The 20,952-nt window shown below is 44.5% G+C and overlaps 4 protein-coding genes across 6 annotated transcripts; 2 read left to right on the forward strand and 2 right to left on the reverse strand.

Moving 5' to 3' along the window:
- The first annotated feature begins 1,789 nt into the window (after nt 1-1,789).
- asdurf (ASNSD1 upstream open reading frame) lies at nt 1,790-3,426 on the forward strand. Its single transcript, XM_069154916.1, has 4 exons — nt 1,790-1,958; nt 2,194-2,247; nt 2,497-2,572; nt 3,336-3,426. Exons 1-4 carry the CDS (start codon nt 1,884-1,886, stop codon nt 3,374-3,376), a joined length of 246 nt encoding a protein of 81 aa, XP_069011017.1. The 5' UTR covers nt 1,790-1,883; the 3' UTR covers nt 3,377-3,426.
- asnsd1 (asparagine synthetase domain containing 1) lies at nt 3,397-6,229 on the forward strand. The gene is made up of 3 exons (XM_069154914.1): nt 3,397-4,815; nt 4,983-5,164; nt 5,804-6,229. Exons 1-3 carry the CDS (start codon nt 3,397-3,399, stop codon nt 6,048-6,050), a joined length of 1,848 nt encoding a protein of 615 aa, XP_069011015.1. The 3' UTR covers nt 6,051-6,229.
- On the reverse strand, nt 6,048-9,370 carry LOC138201425 (glucose-1-phosphate adenylyltransferase). Its single transcript, XM_069154915.1, has 8 exons — nt 9,027-9,370; nt 8,499-8,588; nt 8,235-8,314; nt 8,033-8,148; nt 7,832-7,929; nt 6,766-6,834; nt 6,608-6,666; nt 6,048-6,362 (listed from the first exon to the last, which is right to left on the reverse strand). Exons 1-8 carry the CDS (start codon nt 9,216-9,218, stop codon nt 6,242-6,244), a joined length of 825 nt encoding a protein of 274 aa, XP_069011016.1. The 5' UTR covers nt 9,219-9,370; the 3' UTR covers nt 6,048-6,241.
- A 554-nt stretch (nt 9,371-9,924) lies between these two features.
- Nucleotides 9,925-20,724, reverse strand: sympk (symplekin). Of its 3 annotated transcripts, none has more exons than XM_069154918.1 (26): nt 20,636-20,724; nt 20,076-20,248; nt 19,457-19,522; nt 19,297-19,350; nt 19,096-19,169; nt 18,881-19,007; nt 18,513-18,762; nt 18,240-18,410; nt 17,809-18,048; nt 17,553-17,704; nt 17,318-17,468; nt 16,992-17,214; nt 16,750-16,900; nt 16,410-16,645; nt 15,670-15,751; nt 15,471-15,584; nt 15,236-15,383; nt 14,269-14,429; nt 12,824-12,932; nt 12,545-12,645; nt 12,268-12,358; nt 11,955-12,056; nt 11,510-11,697; nt 11,232-11,408; nt 10,762-11,142; nt 9,925-10,295 (listed from the first exon to the last, which is right to left on the reverse strand). In XM_069154918.1, the coding sequence occupies exons 2-26, from the start codon at nt 20,142-20,144 to the stop codon at nt 10,122-10,124; spliced, it is 3,792 nt and encodes a 1,263-aa protein (XP_069011019.1). In that variant the 5' UTR covers nt 20,145-20,248; nt 20,636-20,724; the 3' UTR covers nt 9,925-10,121. The 3 variants fall into 3 exon arrangements, with proteins under 3 accessions (XP_069011019.1, XP_069011020.1, XP_069011018.1); XM_069154919.1 differs by having other exon boundaries at nt 20,594-20,710; XM_069154917.1 differs by having other exon boundaries at nt 20,575-20,710.
- Between the last annotated feature and the right edge of the window lie 228 nt (nt 20,725-20,952).

The raw sequence follows: 20,952 nt of genomic DNA on the forward strand, positions 1-20,952 counted from the left end.
CTTGCCTCATGTTGCCTGATGTTGTCTAACATTCACAAGCCGCTGCTACAGAAGAGATAGAGGTGGGGGATGTGAAATCGCACCTGAATAGTGTCGGCGGAATCAGATTATTCATCTATCGTTAATGCAAGGCTTCTCTTTTTTTTTGTGCTGAGCTCGTAGCCTCTGTTGCAATAGAGCTGAAAGCTATTAAAGAACAGCTCATTTCAATACAACTGGGTTTTTAATAGAAGTTGGGCTGTTGAAATCTCCCAAAATCTCATGACAATGGACTGAGTAAGATGACCAACCATCCGAGTGATGACAGAACATCAGAAACAATAATTATAATTACCTTTATTTGTAACATAACATCATTGTTTCTGTGGATATCTACCGCTGCCTGAGACTAAGACTTTCATGTGTGCCTGACATCTCCACCCACGAACAATAAATATCAAAGGTCCCAGTCTAGCTGTGACGACTTGACCACCTTCCCCAAAATGACAGGCCTTGTTTCCAGGGAAAAGAAAACAGCAAACATCTGACAGCTGTTTCGGATCGATATGAACTCAGTGGAAAGCCAACAAAGTGACACCTCAGACAGGTGTGTTTGTCTGTCACACGGCATGCTCGAAAGGTGCTTGACCGACTGCTGGAACAAAACCAACACTTGTGCTATCAAGGGTAATTGCTCTGTTACCGGTTGTTGACTGTTGCCAGGCCGGTGAATCTGAAATAATAGTTAAGAGCAAAAGCTGGGTGCTTTGACTGGACTGTTGCTGATACAGATTGTTGAGGGATTCAAGATTTATTGTTTGTTGTCTCTCTATTTTGGGTTTGGACTGAATTCTTACGCCAAGTGAAGTAATTCGGGTGTCCTGGGTACTTGATCAGGAGTTAGTGTAGGATGGGAGACCGACCGGCAGACCGGTGCAATGTCAGCTGTAAATCCGGCATTGTGCCGGACCGTTTTGGTGAAGAGGGAGTTAAGCTGGAAGGCCAAGCTTTTGATTTATCAGCCGGTCAAAGCCCCGACCCTCACCGATGGTCCCGAGCTCTGGGTAGTGACCGAAAGAATGAGATCACGGATTTAACGGGCTAAAATAAGTTTCCTCTGCAAGGTGGCCGGGTTCAGCCTTACAGACAGAGTAAGGACGCTGCTAAAAGTGGTTAAGCCATCCGGCCTAGGAATACCTCAGGCCCCAGAAGCAGCTGGAGAATGTTGCTGGGAAGAGGGAGGTCGTAGCAGACTTGCTCGACCTGCTGCCACTGTAACCCGACCCCGGATAAGCAGAAAAAATGGATGGATGGATGTTTCTGTATGGTGTTGTTTTCTCGCTGCGCTCTCCCCTCACCTTAACCGATTGAGGCCCATTTAAGAGTCTGGTTCTATCGGAGGGAGTTATTTTTCCTTCCAGCGAAGTCTCGTATGAGAATTGTTGAATTTTTGGGTTCCTCTCTATTCTGTTGTATTTTCTGTTGTAAGGACTTTACTACGTTAAATGCCCCGAGATGACCTACAGCGCTACATAGATAAACCTTTAATTGAAACGTGAATTATTGTGTGAAATGCTTTTCCTATCCCTCAACAGCTGTAGGGACCCACCGCTCGGAGCGCTTTTAATTGTTCTTCCTTGTCTACAAAAGCAATTGCTTCAGTTTTATCTCAATTTAATTCAGGCACATTGAGTCTTTGATTTGTTCAATGCACTTACTGACAGCTGGGACGGTAATGTACGTTTCGACCACCGACCGCCAGGAGGCAGTCATGTCAAAACTGGACAAAAGAAAACTCCGTACCCGGAAACGCTGAACCACCTGAACATGTGTTTACGTTCAGTTCAACCGGCTTCAACCACATTCATTTAAACTCGGGACTGTCTGCTTTGCTTCTGACCAACATGTCTTCGAAAAGCCGCGACAACGACGAACATTTTGAAGGACAGTCTGCACTTAAAGAGGACCTGAACAGAAAGGTAGCGTCATTCAAAACAGGACTCCGGTGGCTAATGTTAGCTAACAGCCACTCGTGTCAACAATAACATGTCAACAATAACATGTCGACATTAAAACTGTCGTAAATACACGCCTTTACGTTATGTATGCTATGATTAACTAATGCAGCCTGTGCTGTTCACCAGGTGCGTCGAAACAACTTTAAAATGACACATTTTTTTTCCCAGCGGAATAATTTGAGTTGCTGAATTTCAGATCAAGGAGCAGAAAGTTGTCGTGGACGAGCTCTCCAATCTGAAGAAAAACAGGGTGAGTCGAAGTCTGACTGAAGAGGACACCCAGTTATTCTTTTATTTACAAAAAAACAAAACAATTGCCCTGGTAATTATATATACGGGAACCTTGCAGTTAAACTTGTTTTCTTGTGTTGTAAGATGTGAATCAGTAAAACTTAGAAAACAGTCAAACTCTGAAAGAAGCAAAAAAATTTTTTTTTCGCAAACGTGTATTTGTGTTTGTAAATATTGACTTATTTGTTTTGTTGTTGTTTTATTTCAGAAAGTCTACATCCAGCAGAGGAATAGTAACATATTCTTCCTGGCGGACAGAAGTCAGACTCTAAATTCATCCAAAAGTAAGTTGAAAATTGTAAACTAAGTGTCGACCGCCTCATTGATTAATAACTAAGACGGATTTCATAACGTGATCATACGGGAGGCGAACAAAAAGTTCTGAGACGTTTCTTGTTGTGCATGAACGAAGCGCACGCAGTGATGTTCAGGGAACGGAGGGAAGCTTCAACCTTCATGAGTACGTTTTCCAAGTTTCTTGATCAACGTCAGCACCTGAATTTCACGCGTGCTCGTGAGCAGTTGCATTTGTGATTTCACCGTGGCCCTGAAACTTGAGCAGAGAGCACACGTCAGACAACGTGTCAAACTTTGGGGAAAGAAAGATCTCGCTGCTCCTGACCTGACGCACCTTCTTCAGTCGCGGACGGCGAACTTCTACTCCTTTGAAAACACAAACACCACGAAGATCACCTCGCGTGGTGCATTTTTCATTGCCGTAGACTTTCTGAAGCACTCGAAGCGTCTCTGTTGCCGATTTCCTGAGTTTGACGCAAAATCTGTTGTTTCGCCGCTCACGTTTCAGGTCCATGGTGAAATTCAAACGTTCACGTATCGCTGGTCATAAACTCGTGTGGAACTCCGGCGCTGATGTTGACCAAGAAACGTAACTTGGGATACTCGTGAAAGTGTTTGCGTCCCCCTGCTCCATGCGTGAAACGGTGCTGCGCTCTATTTGCACTCAGCAGGAACCGTCTCTGTACTTTTTGATTGCCCCTCAAATAGCTTCAAGCAGCTGACGAACAGACACACATTTTCTGTCTGCAGAGGAACTGGATTATATGAAAAAGGACCTGCAGGACCTGTGAGGTGGACCTGCACCACAACGATGTGCGGGATCTTTTGTCTGTTGAGTCTGTCGTCCGCTCACTTTGAGGGGGACCGAACAGTTTGTGAACATTTGAAAAGAAGAGGGCCCAACTCCAGCCAGGATCTCACAGTTACGGGCACGAACCCTCACTATCGGTGTCTATTCTCCGCTCATGTTCTTCACATGAGAGGTCTTCTTACCCCTCAGCCGCTCCAAGACAACGCCGGAAACGTTTTGTTGTGGAACGGAGAGGTTTTTGGAGGTATAACAGTGACGCCGGAGGACAATGACACGGCTGTTGTCTCTGAGCTTCTGTCATCCTGCGACAAGCCTGCAGAGTTTCTTACCGTCCTGTCTGCTGTAAAGGGGCCGTGGGGGTTTGTTTACTACCAGAAGGCTGGCGACTACCTCTGGTTTGGCAGAGATTTCTTTGGTAGGCGCAGTTTGCTGTGGAAATTCAATGCCGAGGTCGGCGCCTTGTCCCTGAGTTCTGTAGCAGCTCAGGTTCCTGGACCCGATCAGTCTACTTGGCAAGAAGTCCCAGCAGTTGGTGTTTACAGGATCGACCTGAAGGCAGCTACAGAATCTGGCTCCGTGTCATTTGAGATTTTTCCTTGGGCTCACGCAGGAAGTGATGTCACCGCTTCTTGCAGTAAAACGATATCGGAGTCGCTCCCCAGCGGCTGCAATGCTGTGATGAACCAGTCGGCCCTCGTACTCTCCTCACCTGTGTGTCCTCTGAATACGTCCGTTCCAAAGTCAATAAATAACACAGAAATTCACGCAAACTCGCGTTTATCTGTCGAGGATCTGGAGGAGCTGCTGGCGAGTAAAGAGAAAACCGATGAGGTGAACCATCTCATCGATGTTCTCAGTGAAGCCGTGAGGCGACGGGTTCAGTCTCTGCCTTTCAGGATACCAGAGCACCACTCACTTCTTACTGATGGTCATGCTGGCGTTGCCATCCTTTTCTCAGGAGGTATCGATTCAATGATCCTGGCTGCCCTAGCCGACCGTCACATACCCGCTCGTCAACCAATAGACCTTCTCAATGTAGCGTTTAAACTCCACGAGCCAAAAAAGCCGAGCAAGTCTGTGAAGAAACCCAAAAAGCACAAAAATAAGCCGACAGATTCCAAGACTAACGTCGCTGATTCCCGAACATTCAGTCCCTTTGACGTTCCAGACAGAATCACCGGAAAAGCCGGTCTCAAGGAGCTACAAGACATAAACCCTGAAAGGAGATGGAACTTTGTTGAGATCAACGTGACACAGGAGGAGCTGCAGAAAACGCGCCTGGAACGCATTTGTCATTTGGTAAATCCACTGGATACGGTGCTCGACGATAGTATCGGATGTGCCGTGTGGTTTGCTGCAAGAGGGACGGGGTTGATCACGGAGGACGACGACCGGAGGCCCTTCACGTCGTCAGCAAAGGTGAGGTTCAAACATCAGACCCTGCCTGCGCTGTCCTGGAGCAAAAATATTCAGAGCCCTATTTAACCAACTTAAAAGGGTTTAATGTAACTTTCCCCCAGGTTGAGTACTGAGGGATAAAGTGACGGGTTATAATCGTTTCCTGTGATGTTACTCCATGGCTCCAGGTGATTCTGACGGGAATCGGAGCCGACGAGCAGCTGGCAGGTTACTCCAGACACAGAGTCCGCTTTAAGACGTCCGGACACGAGGGACTGATCCAGGAACTAGCCATGGAGCTGGACAGGATCTCCTCCAGGAACTTAGGCAGAGATGACCGAGTGATCGGGGACCACGGGAAGGAAGCGAGGTCGGTGTGGAACCTGTTCCAAGTTACCATAATTCAAAGTGACATGTTGAAATCACATATTTTGTCTGGTAGACCGTTAAAGAACTCCGTACCTCACCGTTAAAGGTGCCCTGTGACATTTTCATTTAATGAATCCAAAGTTAACAGTTGGCGTTTCTCACCACAACATCTGGTGCGTATCCTCGATGCCTTAACAAATATGTTCAATGAATTTTCCTACTAAAATGTTTGAAAATGTATGCATTATTTAGAGTCCAACTTTCACCTTTCCTCTCACACTCTCTCTCTGAAATGTGCACCAAACAAAAACACATTTTTTTTTATTCTCTGATGGATCCTGTTGTTCTGATGTTGGTGTTGTCCACTTTGACCTCATTTCTGGCCTCTGTGGGCGTGTACACACGGTGTTTGATTGACATCTCGCTGCCTCTTTTATTGTCGCTCTCAGATAAAGTCTGGTCAGCCATGTGTCACGACAACATTTATTTAAATAGAATGGACTCATTTTGACCAAATAAATGGTCCCTATACAAATATGACCATGTGTTGTGTGGAGTATTCAGTAACGTTTAAAAGCCCCTCAGATGAAGCTCCACTCAGCTTTGTTGTTCAATATCTGACTGAATGGCACTCTTGCAGGTTTCCCTACTTGGACGAGGACGTGGTGAGCTTTCTGAACTCGCTGCCTGTGTGGGAGAAGGCGGATCTGTCGCTCCCACGAGGCGTCGGGGAGAAGCTCCTCCTGAGGCTGACGGCGAAGCAGCTGGGCCTCGGCCAATCAGCCGTCCTGCCCAAGAGAGCCATGCAGTTCGGCTCGCGCATCGCCAAGATGGAGGACAGCCACGAAAAGGCCTCTGACAAATGCACAAGGCTCGTCACTGGGTAGATCATAAAACTCATTTTAATAGAAAACGTTGATTATAAAATTACATAATGTTCGCATTTAAAGAGATATTTACAATCGCAACTCCTGATGTAATGACAGTTTTTAGCGTTGGCGTTGATTTCTGTGGTCAGATTTGTTTTATTTTTAACAAGGCACAATAAATAAGGTGTTTTTGTGTATCCCTGTTTCCTCTACACCATGTATGACTTGACATCTTGAAGTTTCTCTCTGAAGTAAAGGTCACATTCAATATAGGAAGGCAAGTTTCCAACATCAAAACGGCCAGAAATCTCATGAGTGTAGACTGGTCTCCTGAAAAAAAAAAAAAACACGTTTTTTTTTTTAGAGAAATAAATGAAAAAAAAATCAGTTAAAAGTGTATTAATTTTAGCTGAGTACATCATTTTAAGTGTATTAAAAATACAAGAACATATCAAAATTAATCCCAACCTCCATTTTGTGCTCCAGACCAGCTGCCTTTCACAAAGCAGGATTACTAAACTATTTACATAACTTTCCTGATTAAAATCAGATTGGAAGGCGCCAACACAAATTACCTCGGAATGAGCCAAGACACAAAGTTTCCTGGAGCATCTTTCTCTTCAATAGCAGCGTCCTGTGGAAATAAGAAAGCTGTGCATAAGAGTGAAATAAATAAAAAAAGACTTTACTTTTAATTTTCACCACATGTTGGCTGTCTAATATATTTATTTACCTCCTTTTCCTCAAGGAAAGTCCCCAACAGAGGAAGACTTTTCTTTGAAAACACATAGAAACAAGGGCACTGAAAAACAAATGGAAGTCATTATCTGGATGATATGTAGTGCAAATACACACACACACACTGCATGCTGGGGATCAGATAAGAATATCAGTGACTGTTAGCAATTCATCAAATCATCTATAAGTGGTGTAGATTTGAAACGACTGCCAGCTCGTGCAGGACTAGCTGCTCCAGCAAATTCTCCAAAAACAAAGTTACAACACAAAACCTGCAGGTTACTCTGCAACTACTGGGGTCAAAGTGCAGGCGTCTCCTATCAGACAGATCGAACCAGTTTGACCTGCGTGGGATGACGTGCAGGGAAAAAGCTTTTCCTGTCCGAAAACATCAGCGCAAAATTACAGTTCGCCGACGAACACGCAGGCAAAGAGCAAAAACAGCTTTTCAGGAGAAGAGCCTCGATCATACCAACTGTTAACAACTTATGTGGAAATATTGTGGTTTGAAGTTGCTTTGCTGCCTCCGGCAGCTTAAAGTCACTGATTCAACTATGAATTCCTCATCGTGTCAAATTGAAAATAACACGAAGCCATCTGTCTGATAGTTGAACTGAATGAACCTTTTAACAGCAATGATCCGAAGCACACGAGCAAATCCACCAAGGAACGGGCCCGAAAGGAAGAAACGGAGAGTTGTGGAACGGACGAGTCGAAGCTCAAATTTAAATCCCATTGAAATGTTGTGGGAGCATCTGAAGTGAGCAGAACATGAAAGAAACCCGTCGACCATCGTGCAGCTGGAGGAATTTTACATGGAAGAGAGGTCAAAAAGTTCAAGCCGACATCAAAGACTGGTGGACGGTTACTTTTAAACTATTGTCCCTGGTGGTGGTGCTGAAGGAAACCACCTTCATCTGCAGGCACTGTTTCATCGCGGAGAAAATGGTTACTCGTCAAAAACGGACAACAAAAAGATGGGAGTCGCAGCTGCAACCTGGATCTAAAACCTGCGCTTGACAAAACTGACGGGCTTTGTTCAGCGTCTGTGACGGACTTACTGCTCTCCTCGACTCTGTCTCGCAGGGAAGAGGCTTCTCCTTCAGGCAGACGACGCGAAGATCACCGTCTACCTCCAGTATTCCATATTTCTTGGTTTCTGTAACGAACAGACCTTGTGAGCACGATGGAGAAAAAAAAACAAGATTTACATTTTAAGACACTTCTTAACTGCTTCGGCGTGGCCGCCTGAAAAGCCTCACCGTCGTCTCCGCACCGGTACGAGAGCACCAGACAGCCGTCTTCGCACTTTGCTTGCACGTCAGAAAACCTCTCTTTGACTTGACTGAGGCTGAAATCTTCTTTAAAGAGGGTGTCACTGTTCAGAGCGGAGAGACAGGATTTATGTCAGCAACACGACTTCACTTCCTCCTTCACCAGGCACCTTTGGAGACAGAATCGTACCCTCCGATAACTACAACGTGGTCCTCTATGTTGAAGCGCGTCACTGCCAGCTGCAGGCAGGCCACAGCACCGAGACGCTCCTGGTGGGTGGAAATAGATCGATTTAGAGGTTCAATCTACAAAAACGAAATGCCAGTATACAACTTGGCCTTGTCTGATCTGAATCAACCCGAAATCTATTCTGGAGAATGGCTCAGGAAAGATATTTTCAAGGCCAAATCATGTCCAAGCAGTGATGGCAGGAATCGTAAAATACTCATTTACATCGTTGTTGCTCGTCTCATCGCTGAGGATCTTGACATTTGTGAATTGAGCAGCCCATTCTTCAAACGCAGCGTGATAGAGAGCGTTGGTCTGTGGAGAGACCATCAGCAGAGGACAGCGATTCAGTCATCATCACTTCACAGTTACAGCTGCACGTTAGTAATGAACAGTTATTCAAAGTAACTAAGTACTTTTACTCAAGTACTGTACTTAAGTAAAAAAAAATTGAGGTACTTCTACTTTATTTGAGTATTTCGATTTGACATTTTATACTTTTGTCTTCACTGCATTTCAGGGACAGATATTGTACTTCCTACTTCACTACATTTATTTGACTGCTTTAGTTACCGTTTAGATTCAGATTGAACTAAATTAATGATATAACAAGCTCTTAAATGTCATATAAAGCCAGCGCTTGTTGACAGCTCCACCAAACTGTGATCTTTTTTTTTTCTTTTTCTTCTCTGTACTTGAGTAAACGCAGATAGCGTTACCGCCGCAGTGTTTTCAGCGTACAGTGGTACTCACGACAACATAGACGCAGTCCACGGAGCCGGAGGCGGTCAGCGCCCGGACCCAGTGCGAGATCAGGGCACGGCGACCCACCGGCAGCAGCGGCTTGGCGACGCCGGCCAGGTGAGCGAACCTCCCGCTGCTGTCGGAGACAACATCGCGCTGGAGCCTGGTTCCGTAACCGGCGGCGAGAATTACGGCTTTCATTTAAACGCGGAACCAGCAGAGAGACGTCGCTCGGTTGTTAGACGTGTTACCGGAGAGGTTCGGTACTATTTAACGGGTTTAAGTTGCGTTAAGAGCAGAGTCCAAACAAACCAGAGCCAAACAAACTCAGCTGTTCTGCATCTTCTCGCGAGACTCGCCCGGTGTTTTAGAGCTCTTCCGGTTGCTACTTCCACATTAAAAGTAGTGCTTCTGCCAGAGATTTAACAGTAAAATGAGTAGTTGCAAACGGTTAATGCTTTGATTAAACAATAAAGTCACACAAACTAGAAAGATTAGGCCTGACATTGTGGAACATAAACATTGGTTCAAACTGAAATGAAAAAGGCTACTCGTTGTTTGATCATCAATTTTGACTCGCAGTATAATAATATAACCAAAAACCAAGGCCTGAAAAGTTACTACAGAACTGAATAGGAATGATTTTTTTATTCTTTGCTTTACTAGATGGTATTCATGGCAAACTAGCCATTAAGAGATTTTAACTAAAACTCTGAAAAACAGAAGCCAGCTGTATAAGTTTGTTGAATATCCTCTTTTCTTGTTTCTTTTGACACATTTTAAATAAACACAACCTTATCTTGAGTGTGTCCAGGAGCTGTTCAACATCTTTTCCGATGAAACCCGGTTATCCAATGATCCATGATTAGATTTGTGTCACAGGAAAGTGATAGAAGTGAAACAAAAGTGTTGTTAAACCAGTGTTTTTCATTTATTTACCAACTTATTATGACATGGAGGCAAATTGACTTTGTAATTTTTCCTCACAATACATTTTCTACAAATACAAAAGGAAAAGAGATACTTTTTTTTTTTTTTTGAAATCCCGCAAATCCGTGGGATGTTTGCAGATGAAAGAAATGTTCATTTATTTTCAGTGCATCCTTATTCTACATCCTCGCTGCTGCTTCCAGCTTCGGGTTCCGTGACGTCAGCTTCAGCTTCAGCTTCTTTTTCTGGCTCCTGCTGGTTCGACGGTTCAGGCTGAGACTCCTCCATCGGTTCCTCAGCTGCTTCTGGCTCAGGTGACGGCGTGTCGGCTTCTCTTGTCAACTCCACCTGAGGAAAAGCAGCAAGTCCAATTTTTTCGAGTTTAAATTCAGTTGATGTTGAGCAATAAAAATCAAATCCTTGATAATGAAAAATATCCTTAACTTCCTGAGGCATAAAGTAGTTTTCTGTTGATTATGTTGCACAAACCTTTAAAAGATTTTGCTACTTTTCAAACTGAAATGCTGTTAACCTTTTTATATTTTACAACTCTACATTAATGCATGTATTGAAACTGTTTTAATAGATTCTTTGCGTCTTTTAAAACAAGGCCTTTTGTTGTTTTCCACTGGTTTTCATGCTCTTCTTTCATCAGTGGATACAAGAGTTCAGGTGGTTAATGTGATTCCTAAAGATCATATGCTGCACTAACAAGCGCATGTTTTTAGAGGTTTCATTGCCGCTAGTCTTGCACGTCCTTCCACACAGAATGTCTAGTTGGTTTATTTAATGATTTTTAGCAGTTAAATTTTACCTGTGAAATACTATTGTCCGTCTCTTCCTGTATCACTGGATCAGACTCCTCTTGCTCCATTGGTTCTTCTTCTTCTTCCTCTTCTTGTTCTTCTTGTTCTTCTTGTTCTTCTTCTTGTTCTTCATTGATTCTTGATTCTTTTTCTTCTTCTTTCACAGCGGCTGGTTCTTCCTTGACTGGTGTCTCTGTCTCTGTCTCTGTCTCGTTGTCTGCCATGGCGGGAGCTTCTTCTACGATCGGAGCAGGTTCCATTTGGCTAACAAATGTGCGCACAGCATCTTTATCTGCCTCCTCGTTCTCCCCTACCGGCTCTACGGGCTTCGGCTCCGGCTTTTTATTGGCTTTCAGGACAGCCATGATGGAGGCGGGAACGTGAGCTTGCTGTTACACACAGAAGGAAGCAGCTGGTTTAATGAGGACATTCCAAGAGAAACATTATGAGGTTTTGTGAACTTGGGAACAGCTCTGACCTGGTCGGGTGTGAAGGAGAGGACGTGCTGCAGAAGAGGCTCTCGCATCTCCGGGCAGCGTTCGAACACGCTCGTCAGCTGCGCGGGCGGCAGCTGCAGCAGCACGGTGTACGACTGAGGCTTCGTCCGCTGGCAGCACTTCACAAATCCCTCCCACACTTTAGGATACTTCCACACCTGCAGGACAAAAGAACAACAACTGTTAGGGAGTTTAAAAAAAAAAAAAAAAAAAAAAAGGCTTAAAAAGTGTTTATCTGTGGATAAGTGCAACAACTTACCTGCTTAAAGATGAGGCAATACAGGATGTTCATGACGAATCCTCCCAGTCGGGGATACATGGTGAGGGACTGGATGACGGTACGCATGAGCAGCATGGGGAGAGGGATCTGCTCCAGCAGCTGCTGCATCACCACCGCCAGGACCTCCGACGTGTATACGTTCTTCTCCGCGAAGCACAGGTTGGTGGCTATCACACACACACACACACACACACACACACACACACACACACACACACACACACACACACACACACACACACACACACACACACACACACACACAGAAAGCAGAAGAGCACAATAATCACCAGCAGTCACACATGTGCATCAGAAGCTGAGAAATGAACTCCTGATCAGAACCGTAAAGAGAAGCTGGTGTGACGTAACCAGCATATCTCAACATCTCGGACACTTAAAGTAGGTTTAATCCCTGAACTCTGACCTTTTATGATGGATTTCATGTCACATTTGGTTGAGTCGATGTTGTGCAAGGCGATGAGCAGGTCTCCTGGGGTGAGAGGCGACACGGACGAACTTCCCTCACCTGCACAAAATGTCAGAAAACATCATCCTTTGTCTCACTTAAACTTCCACATAAGCCAACAAGTACTCTTAATATAAAAAAAAGGAGACAAATGTATTTATAATTAGCTAAAAAATAAAAGTTTACTGAACTATTGTCTTTTAATAAAAAGTGGAAATGTGTGTGCAGGATTCTTAATGTGAAGCAGAGTTAGGAGTGAAGGTGTACTTACTGTTCTGAGTTCCCAGCAGTCTGTTGAACACCTCCTTCACTACGATGGGGTTGAGTTTGATGAGCTTGGGAAGAGCCTGGATGACTTCATTCTACGTGACGAAAACAACCAATACAATAAGTCAAATCCTTCATTCATTACGATGTATAATGCAACGCTAAGTAGCCGAGATGTAATTTGCTGTTTGAATGTGCTCACGCTGTACGCATGCGATGGTGATAAAACTCTGTATCTCTGATACTACGTGCACCTGCTTTCACGAGATTATGAAAGTCACCTTTTCGAGACCGTTGATGACGGGGATCAGGAAACGAACGTCAGGCACTCGTTTGTGGTAAAGGTCTCGCACTCTCTCCACCAGCTCTGGAGATGGAGGCACTGAAAACAAAAACTTCTGTTACACATCAACACGTTTCATTCGGCTTCCCTCGACTGTGCAGCAGGATTGGGTCATTCTCACGTGGATTAATTACAAAACGTAACGTTTCTGTGGCCCTGAATTCGTGTTGAGTGACCTAACTCTTCCTCTGCATTTGAAACTGATTCGTCTTTGTACCTTTATCAGTCAGAATGTGCAGGCAGCGAGTCACCAGAGTCTCGGCTCCTTTGGGACAGTTCTCAACCAGGAGCAGCAGCTCAGGAGAGTTCATCCCCATGCCACGGATCTACAGAAAAGAAAAAGGTAAACGAAACACGTCAGCACTAATGAAAAACAACACAGCCATAGAACGAAGAGCACAGATTCCTTTTTGCACACTTTGGACCTGATTTACTTTAGTTTGCGTGTGTAAAATCACGTGCAAACTTCACATCACCTGCAAAAATATTTCCAAGCAGATCTACTAACTACGTTGTCCATTTTGCATGTTTGCCTGCATGCATATGCAGTATTGGCCGTTTCTACTTAAACGTGTAAAATACTGGGAGGGGAAATGCAAATAGAACAATTTAACGCCCGCAATGATATTTACTAAACCTGAAAGTAGAAATAGGAGAAGTGATTGTTGTGTATTTCAGTACAACTGAAAGGAACGTATTAATCAGGTGCGCACATCAGGAGAGACGCTGTTATTGTGGTGAGGAGACGCAGAGAATTTACAAGAAATGGTAACAATTGTAGGAATTACTCAAACTATTACACATCACCTTTAATGACACACTTTGAAACTCCAGGTGTGTTTATTCAGTTGCATTTGTTTGCTCTGTTGGGTCTAATTTATTTTCTCTGGTGGTCAGCCAGTTAAACACACAGTTCAATCGTCCAAACTTTGACCTCGGTTGGTTTTGTCAAACTCGGCTTTCAGAAGCAAACATCCCCGACCTTCCACCCACAGGACCTTTTTGTTTTGAGGTTCATTTCTGGTTTTTGGTTCTTACTTTGGCACAATTATTTAGAGTGACCCGGATGTAAAGATCAGTGTTTTCATTTAAAAGTGCTCAGTAGGAGCTCAAACAGTGGCTTTGTTTCTCCTATGTTTTAACCAACAGCTTCCCAGGCTTTATCGAAGCTTTATATAATTTGTAGCATCTTAAAACATGAATGTGGATGGTGATAGTGAGCTTCTTGCAGTGGATGCATTTTTAGTAGTCATGACATGGCAAAGTGTTGAGAATCTGGAGCCACACATGGGTGCTTGTGTTTTACCAACACGGCTGTTCCTCAAATAAATCAATGAGTTCATCATATCTGTCTTCCATCCAAAAACTCGAACCCGACTCAATCAGCTGACAGTTTGTAAGGAACTTGACCAGCTGACTTCCCTACGAGCTGATGGCCGTTAAAAGAGCCGACGTGCTACGTTGTAAAACTGCGACTTGACAAGCTGAGACTTAAGACGACGTCATCGGCTGGTTTAAGTTGAACTGGGACGGGAAAGTTCACAGCTTCTTGAACTGTTTCATCTCGTTGTAAATCTTTGGTCTGAGCTGAGTAAGTGGAAAACAAATGAAGCATTGCTTAAAAACAACAACAACAACAACAACTGAGAGTAAGTGACTCACCGGCTGCTCTATCGCTCGGAGCACGCTGCGTTTGATATCAGCGATGGCCTCGGTGTAGACGGAAGCGAGTTCGTGGACCAGCCGGTGGTTCAGAGGGAGCAGAGACAGGTAGAGGAAGAGACACTGTCTCACTGTCTCTTCAGTCCAGGGGGCGGCCACCTCTGTCTCAACGAGGACACAAACCAATGGGGTTAGAGGAGGGAACTAGGTGGTTGCTAGTTTGAATATTTAGACTACCAGAACTACCATTTGTTCTCAAAGGAACTAATCTCATCTGATAACTTCATAAGAACACAAGTTTGAAAAGGCAGTCGAATGTCACTAAACATTCCTCCATTAAATTACAGCAGTAAGAAAGAGAGCCGCGTTGCAAACAGACGAACACAGTGACTTATTTTTATTCTAAAGAGCAAAATATCGATGTTTTATTTCTGAAATTACTGCTTTAACGTTAGCTTTTTAATCGCCGGTAACCTTTGAACAACTGTAGCATTGTGTCAAAAAATGCAGTCTCTTCATTGTTTGAAGTGAATCCATTTCATCGGAGGATCAGAAAATGTCACTTTTTCTGCACGTCATCAACAAAATAATAGCGCTTCATTTCAACAGTTGAACAGAAAGAAGACATTTGAACAACTTTTGTGCAGCGTGTCAGTGTCCTAAAAACCGAAAATAAAATGTATATGTTTCTCTCCAGGTTCGTACTGGAGTTTCCCACTGACACTTGTATCACCACAGCAGTGGCACAGTACAATATAATGCTTCCAAGATAAACTCTGGAATGAGCTTGTTTTTGGCCAAAATATCCCAATTGATCACGTCCTTTAAACTTAAAAACAAAATGTAATGTAAAACTGTCAGTAAATAACTTTCTTACCTGAAGTTGGCCTTTATGTTACAATAAATGAATTACAATGTGTAAAAGTAAAACGTGTAATTAAGTGCATGTTAAAGGCCCGATGCGAACCTGTGTCTTTGTCGGCCCCGAAGAGCAGAGACGGAGGGTTGGGGTGAACCAGGAGCTGCATGTAGTTCAGGGCGAACTTCTCGATGTAGTCCCTGAGCTGGTCTTTCTCATACATGCGCTTGAGAAAAGCCAAGGCGGTGGTGCGCACCTGGAAATGAAAACAGTCCGTTGAAAACACGCGACGACCTCAGGAAGGAGGAATCAGCCGAGAGGTCGGTGAGGATGTCAGCGTCACCTTCTCTTTGTCGTGGGAGCTGAGATCCAGAAGGACGTGCAGGTACTGAAACTGCCTGCAGGGCCGTTTGACGATGAGCTCCTTCAGAGTCGTCATGCCCAGATACACCCGCGACTGAAACGGAGGTTGGCAGGTTAACGGACAGTTCAGAGGACGTGTTGAGGAGTCTGCTGCTGTGCCTTTAAAGACGTGGTTTTACCTCGTCCTCACAGTATCGGCGTATGACCTCCAGCGCTGACTCTGTTATGATGGGAGCCTCCAGGACCAGTTTGGTGAAAAGTCTGGAGGAGAGAAAATAGGATTCAGTTGATGGTTCGGCTGATAAATAGGCTCACGTTCATCGAGGCACATTTCACACACACAAACATCATATGGTTAAGGATAGGGTTATGCTGCTCTGGAAAAAGAACAGGGAAATTAAGAAAAGAGGGGAGTCTCCTTGTCTCAAGTTTACAGCAAACATTTGCGGAAATCTCATGTTTATTCCATTGAAGAATCCATTAAGTTCTCAACTTCTAATTTTTTTTAAAAACGTCTTTATCCTATCCCCTCTGTGCTCCTGTTCAGTTAAAGATTTGCTGAATTTGTTTTTTGTCTCATCTGAGTCATTCAAGGCTTCCCAGTTGCGCTGAGAATCTTTAGTTTTTTACAGAATCTGGATTGTGTAAACTGTGTAAAATGAAAATGTAAAATTAAGGGATTAGGGTGAAAAATCACAATTCTAATCTTAGATTTGTTTTTTTTCCCTGACAGATCTTTGTAAATTAAAAAAAAAAAAAATCCAGCAATAATATCTATTTTTTACAGTTTCGGAATAATAAATTGTGTTATTTGGGCGGGTTTCTTTTTTTTTTTTTTTTTTTTTTTTTTTTAAAGAAACAAGTAGAGAAAACATGCTGCACACATGAAGGAATGCTGATTGATGAGTGTTTGTCTCACCCGTCCCTCTGCTCGGGTTTCTCCTGCAGGCCCGACAGCAGAGTGAACAGACAGTGGTCGTAGCTGTCCAGCAGCCCTGACGGCATCTGGCTGAGGTAGGTGTTGTACTCCTGGTAGAGCAGAGAAAACGCCAGGTCGCTCCTCGTCCTGATGTCGTCCAGGATAAACTGCAGCACGTCCTCCTTCATCATCCCTTCGAACTGCGTCACGAGCCTGGAGAGGATCTTCACTCTGACCTGCCACACAAATTAAATGAGGTTATCCTCTAAAATACTAATTGTTTTGTGGTTAGCAGAGTGCTTCTCATTCATTATGAAGTAGCATGATTTGGATCATTTACGTGGGACATTCCACTCTGAGCGATCGCCTTCTCTGAGTGCAGAATGCGGTTCACTGCTTTGGAAGTTAACTTCTCAATCTGGGTCTCTGACAGCGGCTGGACAACATCTGACAACCGGAACACTTTTTTCCTCCCGCTGGCCCCCGTCATCCTGAAAGAAACAACAAAAAAAGATCATACAGGGTGATGAGTGTCTCTTTCAACACTTCGTCCTGCCACCTCGTATCGGTGCCTGGACTCACTTGGTTTGTGCAGAAGGAAGGATGGGCTCGGGAAGCCTCTTGACCGCGGTGGGAGCTTCTGTGGTCGAAGGCTTCTCTGCGTAACCTCCCACCACAGAGATGGCCTGGCCCATCATCACCGCGGGAACTTTACGCTTGATGAGAAGGTCTTTGCCTCCGGCGTCGTCCTCGTTGTCTTCCTCTTTGCCCATGTCGTCCTCTCTGGCCTTGCACTGCTCGAGTCCTGAGATAAACAGAAGAAAAAAATAGGTTTTCAATTCAGCCAAAATACCGTATCCCAGTTTCTTTTAAGGCTTTTTTGTTGGCGCACGATTTTTGTCACCAACCTGGACCGATCCCTGCTCCAGTCATCTGCGTGGCCATCAGCCTGGCCAGATGTTTGATCTGGGCATCGGTGCCTGCTGACTCAACAGGTGTGTACGTGGCCTGGAAGGATGCTGGCATGACGTCGGGCAGATACACCATGCTGATGAGCACCTGATCAGTGAGACGGAGACGTGAGCTGAGCTGCGAGAGTTAAAACAAACTGAAAAAAAAAAAAGAAAGGCCGCAGCTGCTCACCAGGTTGGCAACGTTCTCGGAGGTGAGCAGCGGGTGCAGGAACTCCGCTGTGAGGTCAATGGCAGACTGTGCGACGGGAACGGCAGCCGGCTTCGGGACCGAAAGAGGAGCCGGCTCCTCTTTGTCCTCATCGTCTTCGATCAAGGTTGGCTCTGAACAAAGAGGGACAAGCGTTACAGGGTTTTTACAATGAAACGACAGATTTTGGGTGTGGACAATGGTTCAAATCAAATTCTCCTAAGTGATCAGCACTCACCCATCTTGACCTTCTTGCCCTCCGTGTATTGTTCATGGCGAGGCCTTTTGCGCTGCTCTCGCGGTGCCGGTGTTGAGCGAGTTATCTCGCTCTGAGGCATCCCGAGGTCCAGCAGCAGAGTGCTGATCTGACCCTGAAACTCCAGGCTGCACGGATGCTTCAGCACCGCCACCAGGTGCAGCTTCAGGTTCTTTCTCACGCTGCTGACCTGAGACTTGGCCAGAGTGGGGGGTAGATTTGCTAAAAAAAAAAAAAAAGAAGTCATAGTTGCGTTCATTACTACGTACAGTCAGATTGTAATTTTAAGCACCAAGATTTTCACTGTAAAAGATAATATCAGGCTAACGCTGCACCTTTTTAAAATGTTCTATTCATTTATAGATTTAAAAAACAACAACTTTTTATACTAATGTTCGATTAATCAGACTCACCATGCAGTGTCTCATAAGCCTGCACCACCTCTGACATGAACATCGGCCTCTGACGGGCAATAGTGGCCAGAGAACCCAGCGCTGTGGTGAGGTTGATGCTGGAAATCGCCGGGTGGACCATGAACTTCAGCAGTTTCTCCAGTGCAGTCTTTCCCTCCTCACACAAAACATCTGTCGATTAGACGTCATAGATTTCAAAAGGTGAGATTTAATGGACAGCACATACAAACATGAGGGCATTACGTCCTCACTGAAGGATCGTAACATCCGTACCGTAGCGAATGTACGAGTGATCTTTAGGAACTTTGTCCAGGCTGATGTCGCCTTCCTGTCGTTTGGGGACGTCGGAGTCGGACGTCCGTGGTGACAGAGTGATGATCAGTGATTCTGTGAACTTGATGGCGTGAGTACGAACACCGTCGTTCTCAGAGTCCAGCAGGGCCAAAACCTCCTCTTTCATTTGTGTGACCAAATCCCAGCATGCCTCCTGCATCTCTGATACCGCTTTGGGGCGCACCAACCACTAACACGACGCAGACAGAGGAGGGACAGATTAGCATAAGCAGATACACCGTTCAATTTTTCAGCAACAGGGCAAAAATCTATAAATGTTTTATACATGACCAAGTTACTGTATGTACCTGTAGAGTAACTCTGTAGAGCTGGGTGAGAGTGAGGATGGCTTTCTTCACCACGTTCACACTTTCATCCTTCAGCAACATGTTCAGGTTGGCGATCAGTCTGAGGAGGAGCTCATTGTCCCGTTTACTGATCAAGACATGAGACAGCAGAAGACTGAGTAAGCTGCTACTTTTCACAAATATCTCATTTTCAACCTTGAGACTAGAAGACTCACCATGCTTCCTCAATGAAGCCAATGACAAACTTTCTCACTTCAATAGACTTGTCAGTCTGAAAGGCGATTATCTCCTGCAAGATGAAAAAAGACAGGACAGGACAGGACAGGACAGTTAGGAATGAAGGTTGAATTTAGCTGGTTGCTATACATCAACAAAAACTACTATTAGTTACAGAAGCTGCATATATGTTTACTTACATCCAAAAAATTGTCAAGAAGAGATGGATCCTTGTTGATTATAAGCTCCTGGACCTGAAGATTAAATCGATTTATTGATTAAAATAAAACGTTTTAATCGATATGTCTTTTTGGATTCCATAACAGTAAAATCTTGATTTACAAGGATCAGATTACAAACCTGTTTGAGCACAGCTAGCTTTTCATCTGTGGGTATCAGGGCGGCCTGATTCAGGAGCTCCACAACCTGAAAGAGGAAAGTAAACTTCACGACTGAGACATCTTTGCTCAAAGGTGCCTCCTTTTCATGCCCCATTTATCAGACATCCATGAAGTATTTCATGTTTGTAAATGTCTGAACACTTGAGTTTGTAATTGACCACCTGAACTGTAAGGCTCGGCCCAATCGACTCGGTTCAGGCTCAGATCTTTGACTTATTCCAGCGGGTTTGAGCGGGTCGGTTTCTGCACCGCGGTGTTTAAATGAACCGTGCGAGGGAACAGGGCTCTGCCACAGTTTTCACTCAATATTAGGGCACGAGTTGAGTAGTTGGCCCAGGATGCATTCATGTTTGCATCCCAGACCCCCCCCCCCCCCCTTCTCCCCCAACGTGGTCTAAGCAGATCTGACCATCCGGGACAGATGTTAATGCCAGATGTTTCTCAAAGTGTGATTTTTGTGCAACGCAGGAACAAGAGAAGAGCAATGAGTCCAATTTACCCAAAACCCTGTTTTAACCTAAACAAAACCCAGATCTCTTCATCTCTCTCTTCATCACAGATTCAGGATGTTCACGGACCTTTTCACTGGTGGTCATGTCGACCACACCGGGGACCTGAGGTTCCTCCTCCTGGGGAGAAACATCCATGATGCGGGTGTGCGCACGTCACTTTGCGGATAGCATGGTCCTCGAAGGTCCTCTAATCCTCTGGTCCTCGAAGGTCCTCGAAGGTCCTCTAATCCTCCGGACTCCTGTCAAAAGGATGATTTTTATTTCATAACTCGAGGAGTTTTATCACAACGACGTTCAGTTGTTTTAGCAATTAGCTTTCAGCTCGCGTGCTTCATTTGACTGATGATGCAAACAGACTCAACTGCGAGGCCTCACTATCAAATTCACGAGTACAACACAATCACTATAAACCGTTATTATTATTATTATTATTATTATTGAAGCACTTCAATTAAACACTATTATGGTCTTCGATCATTAGCGCGCAAGCCCCCGTGCTAGCAGCAATGCTAACCCTAACAGCCCTTTTAACTTTTATAACAACAGATCCGTCTCAGCTACTTACAGCCGAATCGACTCTTTACCTTGTCGTTCCCACAACAATTCAACTTTGGTCGCAGACTTACGAACACAGAAGCTTTAACTCGTTCAATAAGTAGAACAACTTCGCTAGCCCGTAAAGGAAGCAGCCATGATTGTTAGAAGACGCGGTGACTCTTCTTCTGCTGTTGTTGAGGAACACGTCAGAGCCGTCTGACGTCAGAGCCGTCTGCCCCCTGCTGGACACACCGGAACCTGCAGCGTTCAGAAAATGTTAACGTAAATAAACATCAAAATCATCTTTGTGTTTTATTCTGTAGAAGTAAAATTCCCCCAAAATGTATTACACAAATATAAAAGGACAATAATTTTGACTTCAGTACTAAATGTCAAAAGTCTTTAT

The sequence above is a fragment of the Embiotoca jacksoni genome, unplaced genomic scaffold, assembly GCF_022577435.1.
Source record: "Embiotoca jacksoni isolate LCO1_2020_lvr unplaced genomic scaffold, fEmbJac1.0.p SCAF_2, whole genome shotgun sequence".
NCBI lineage: Eukaryota > Metazoa > Chordata > Actinopteri > Embiotocidae > Embiotoca > Embiotoca jacksoni.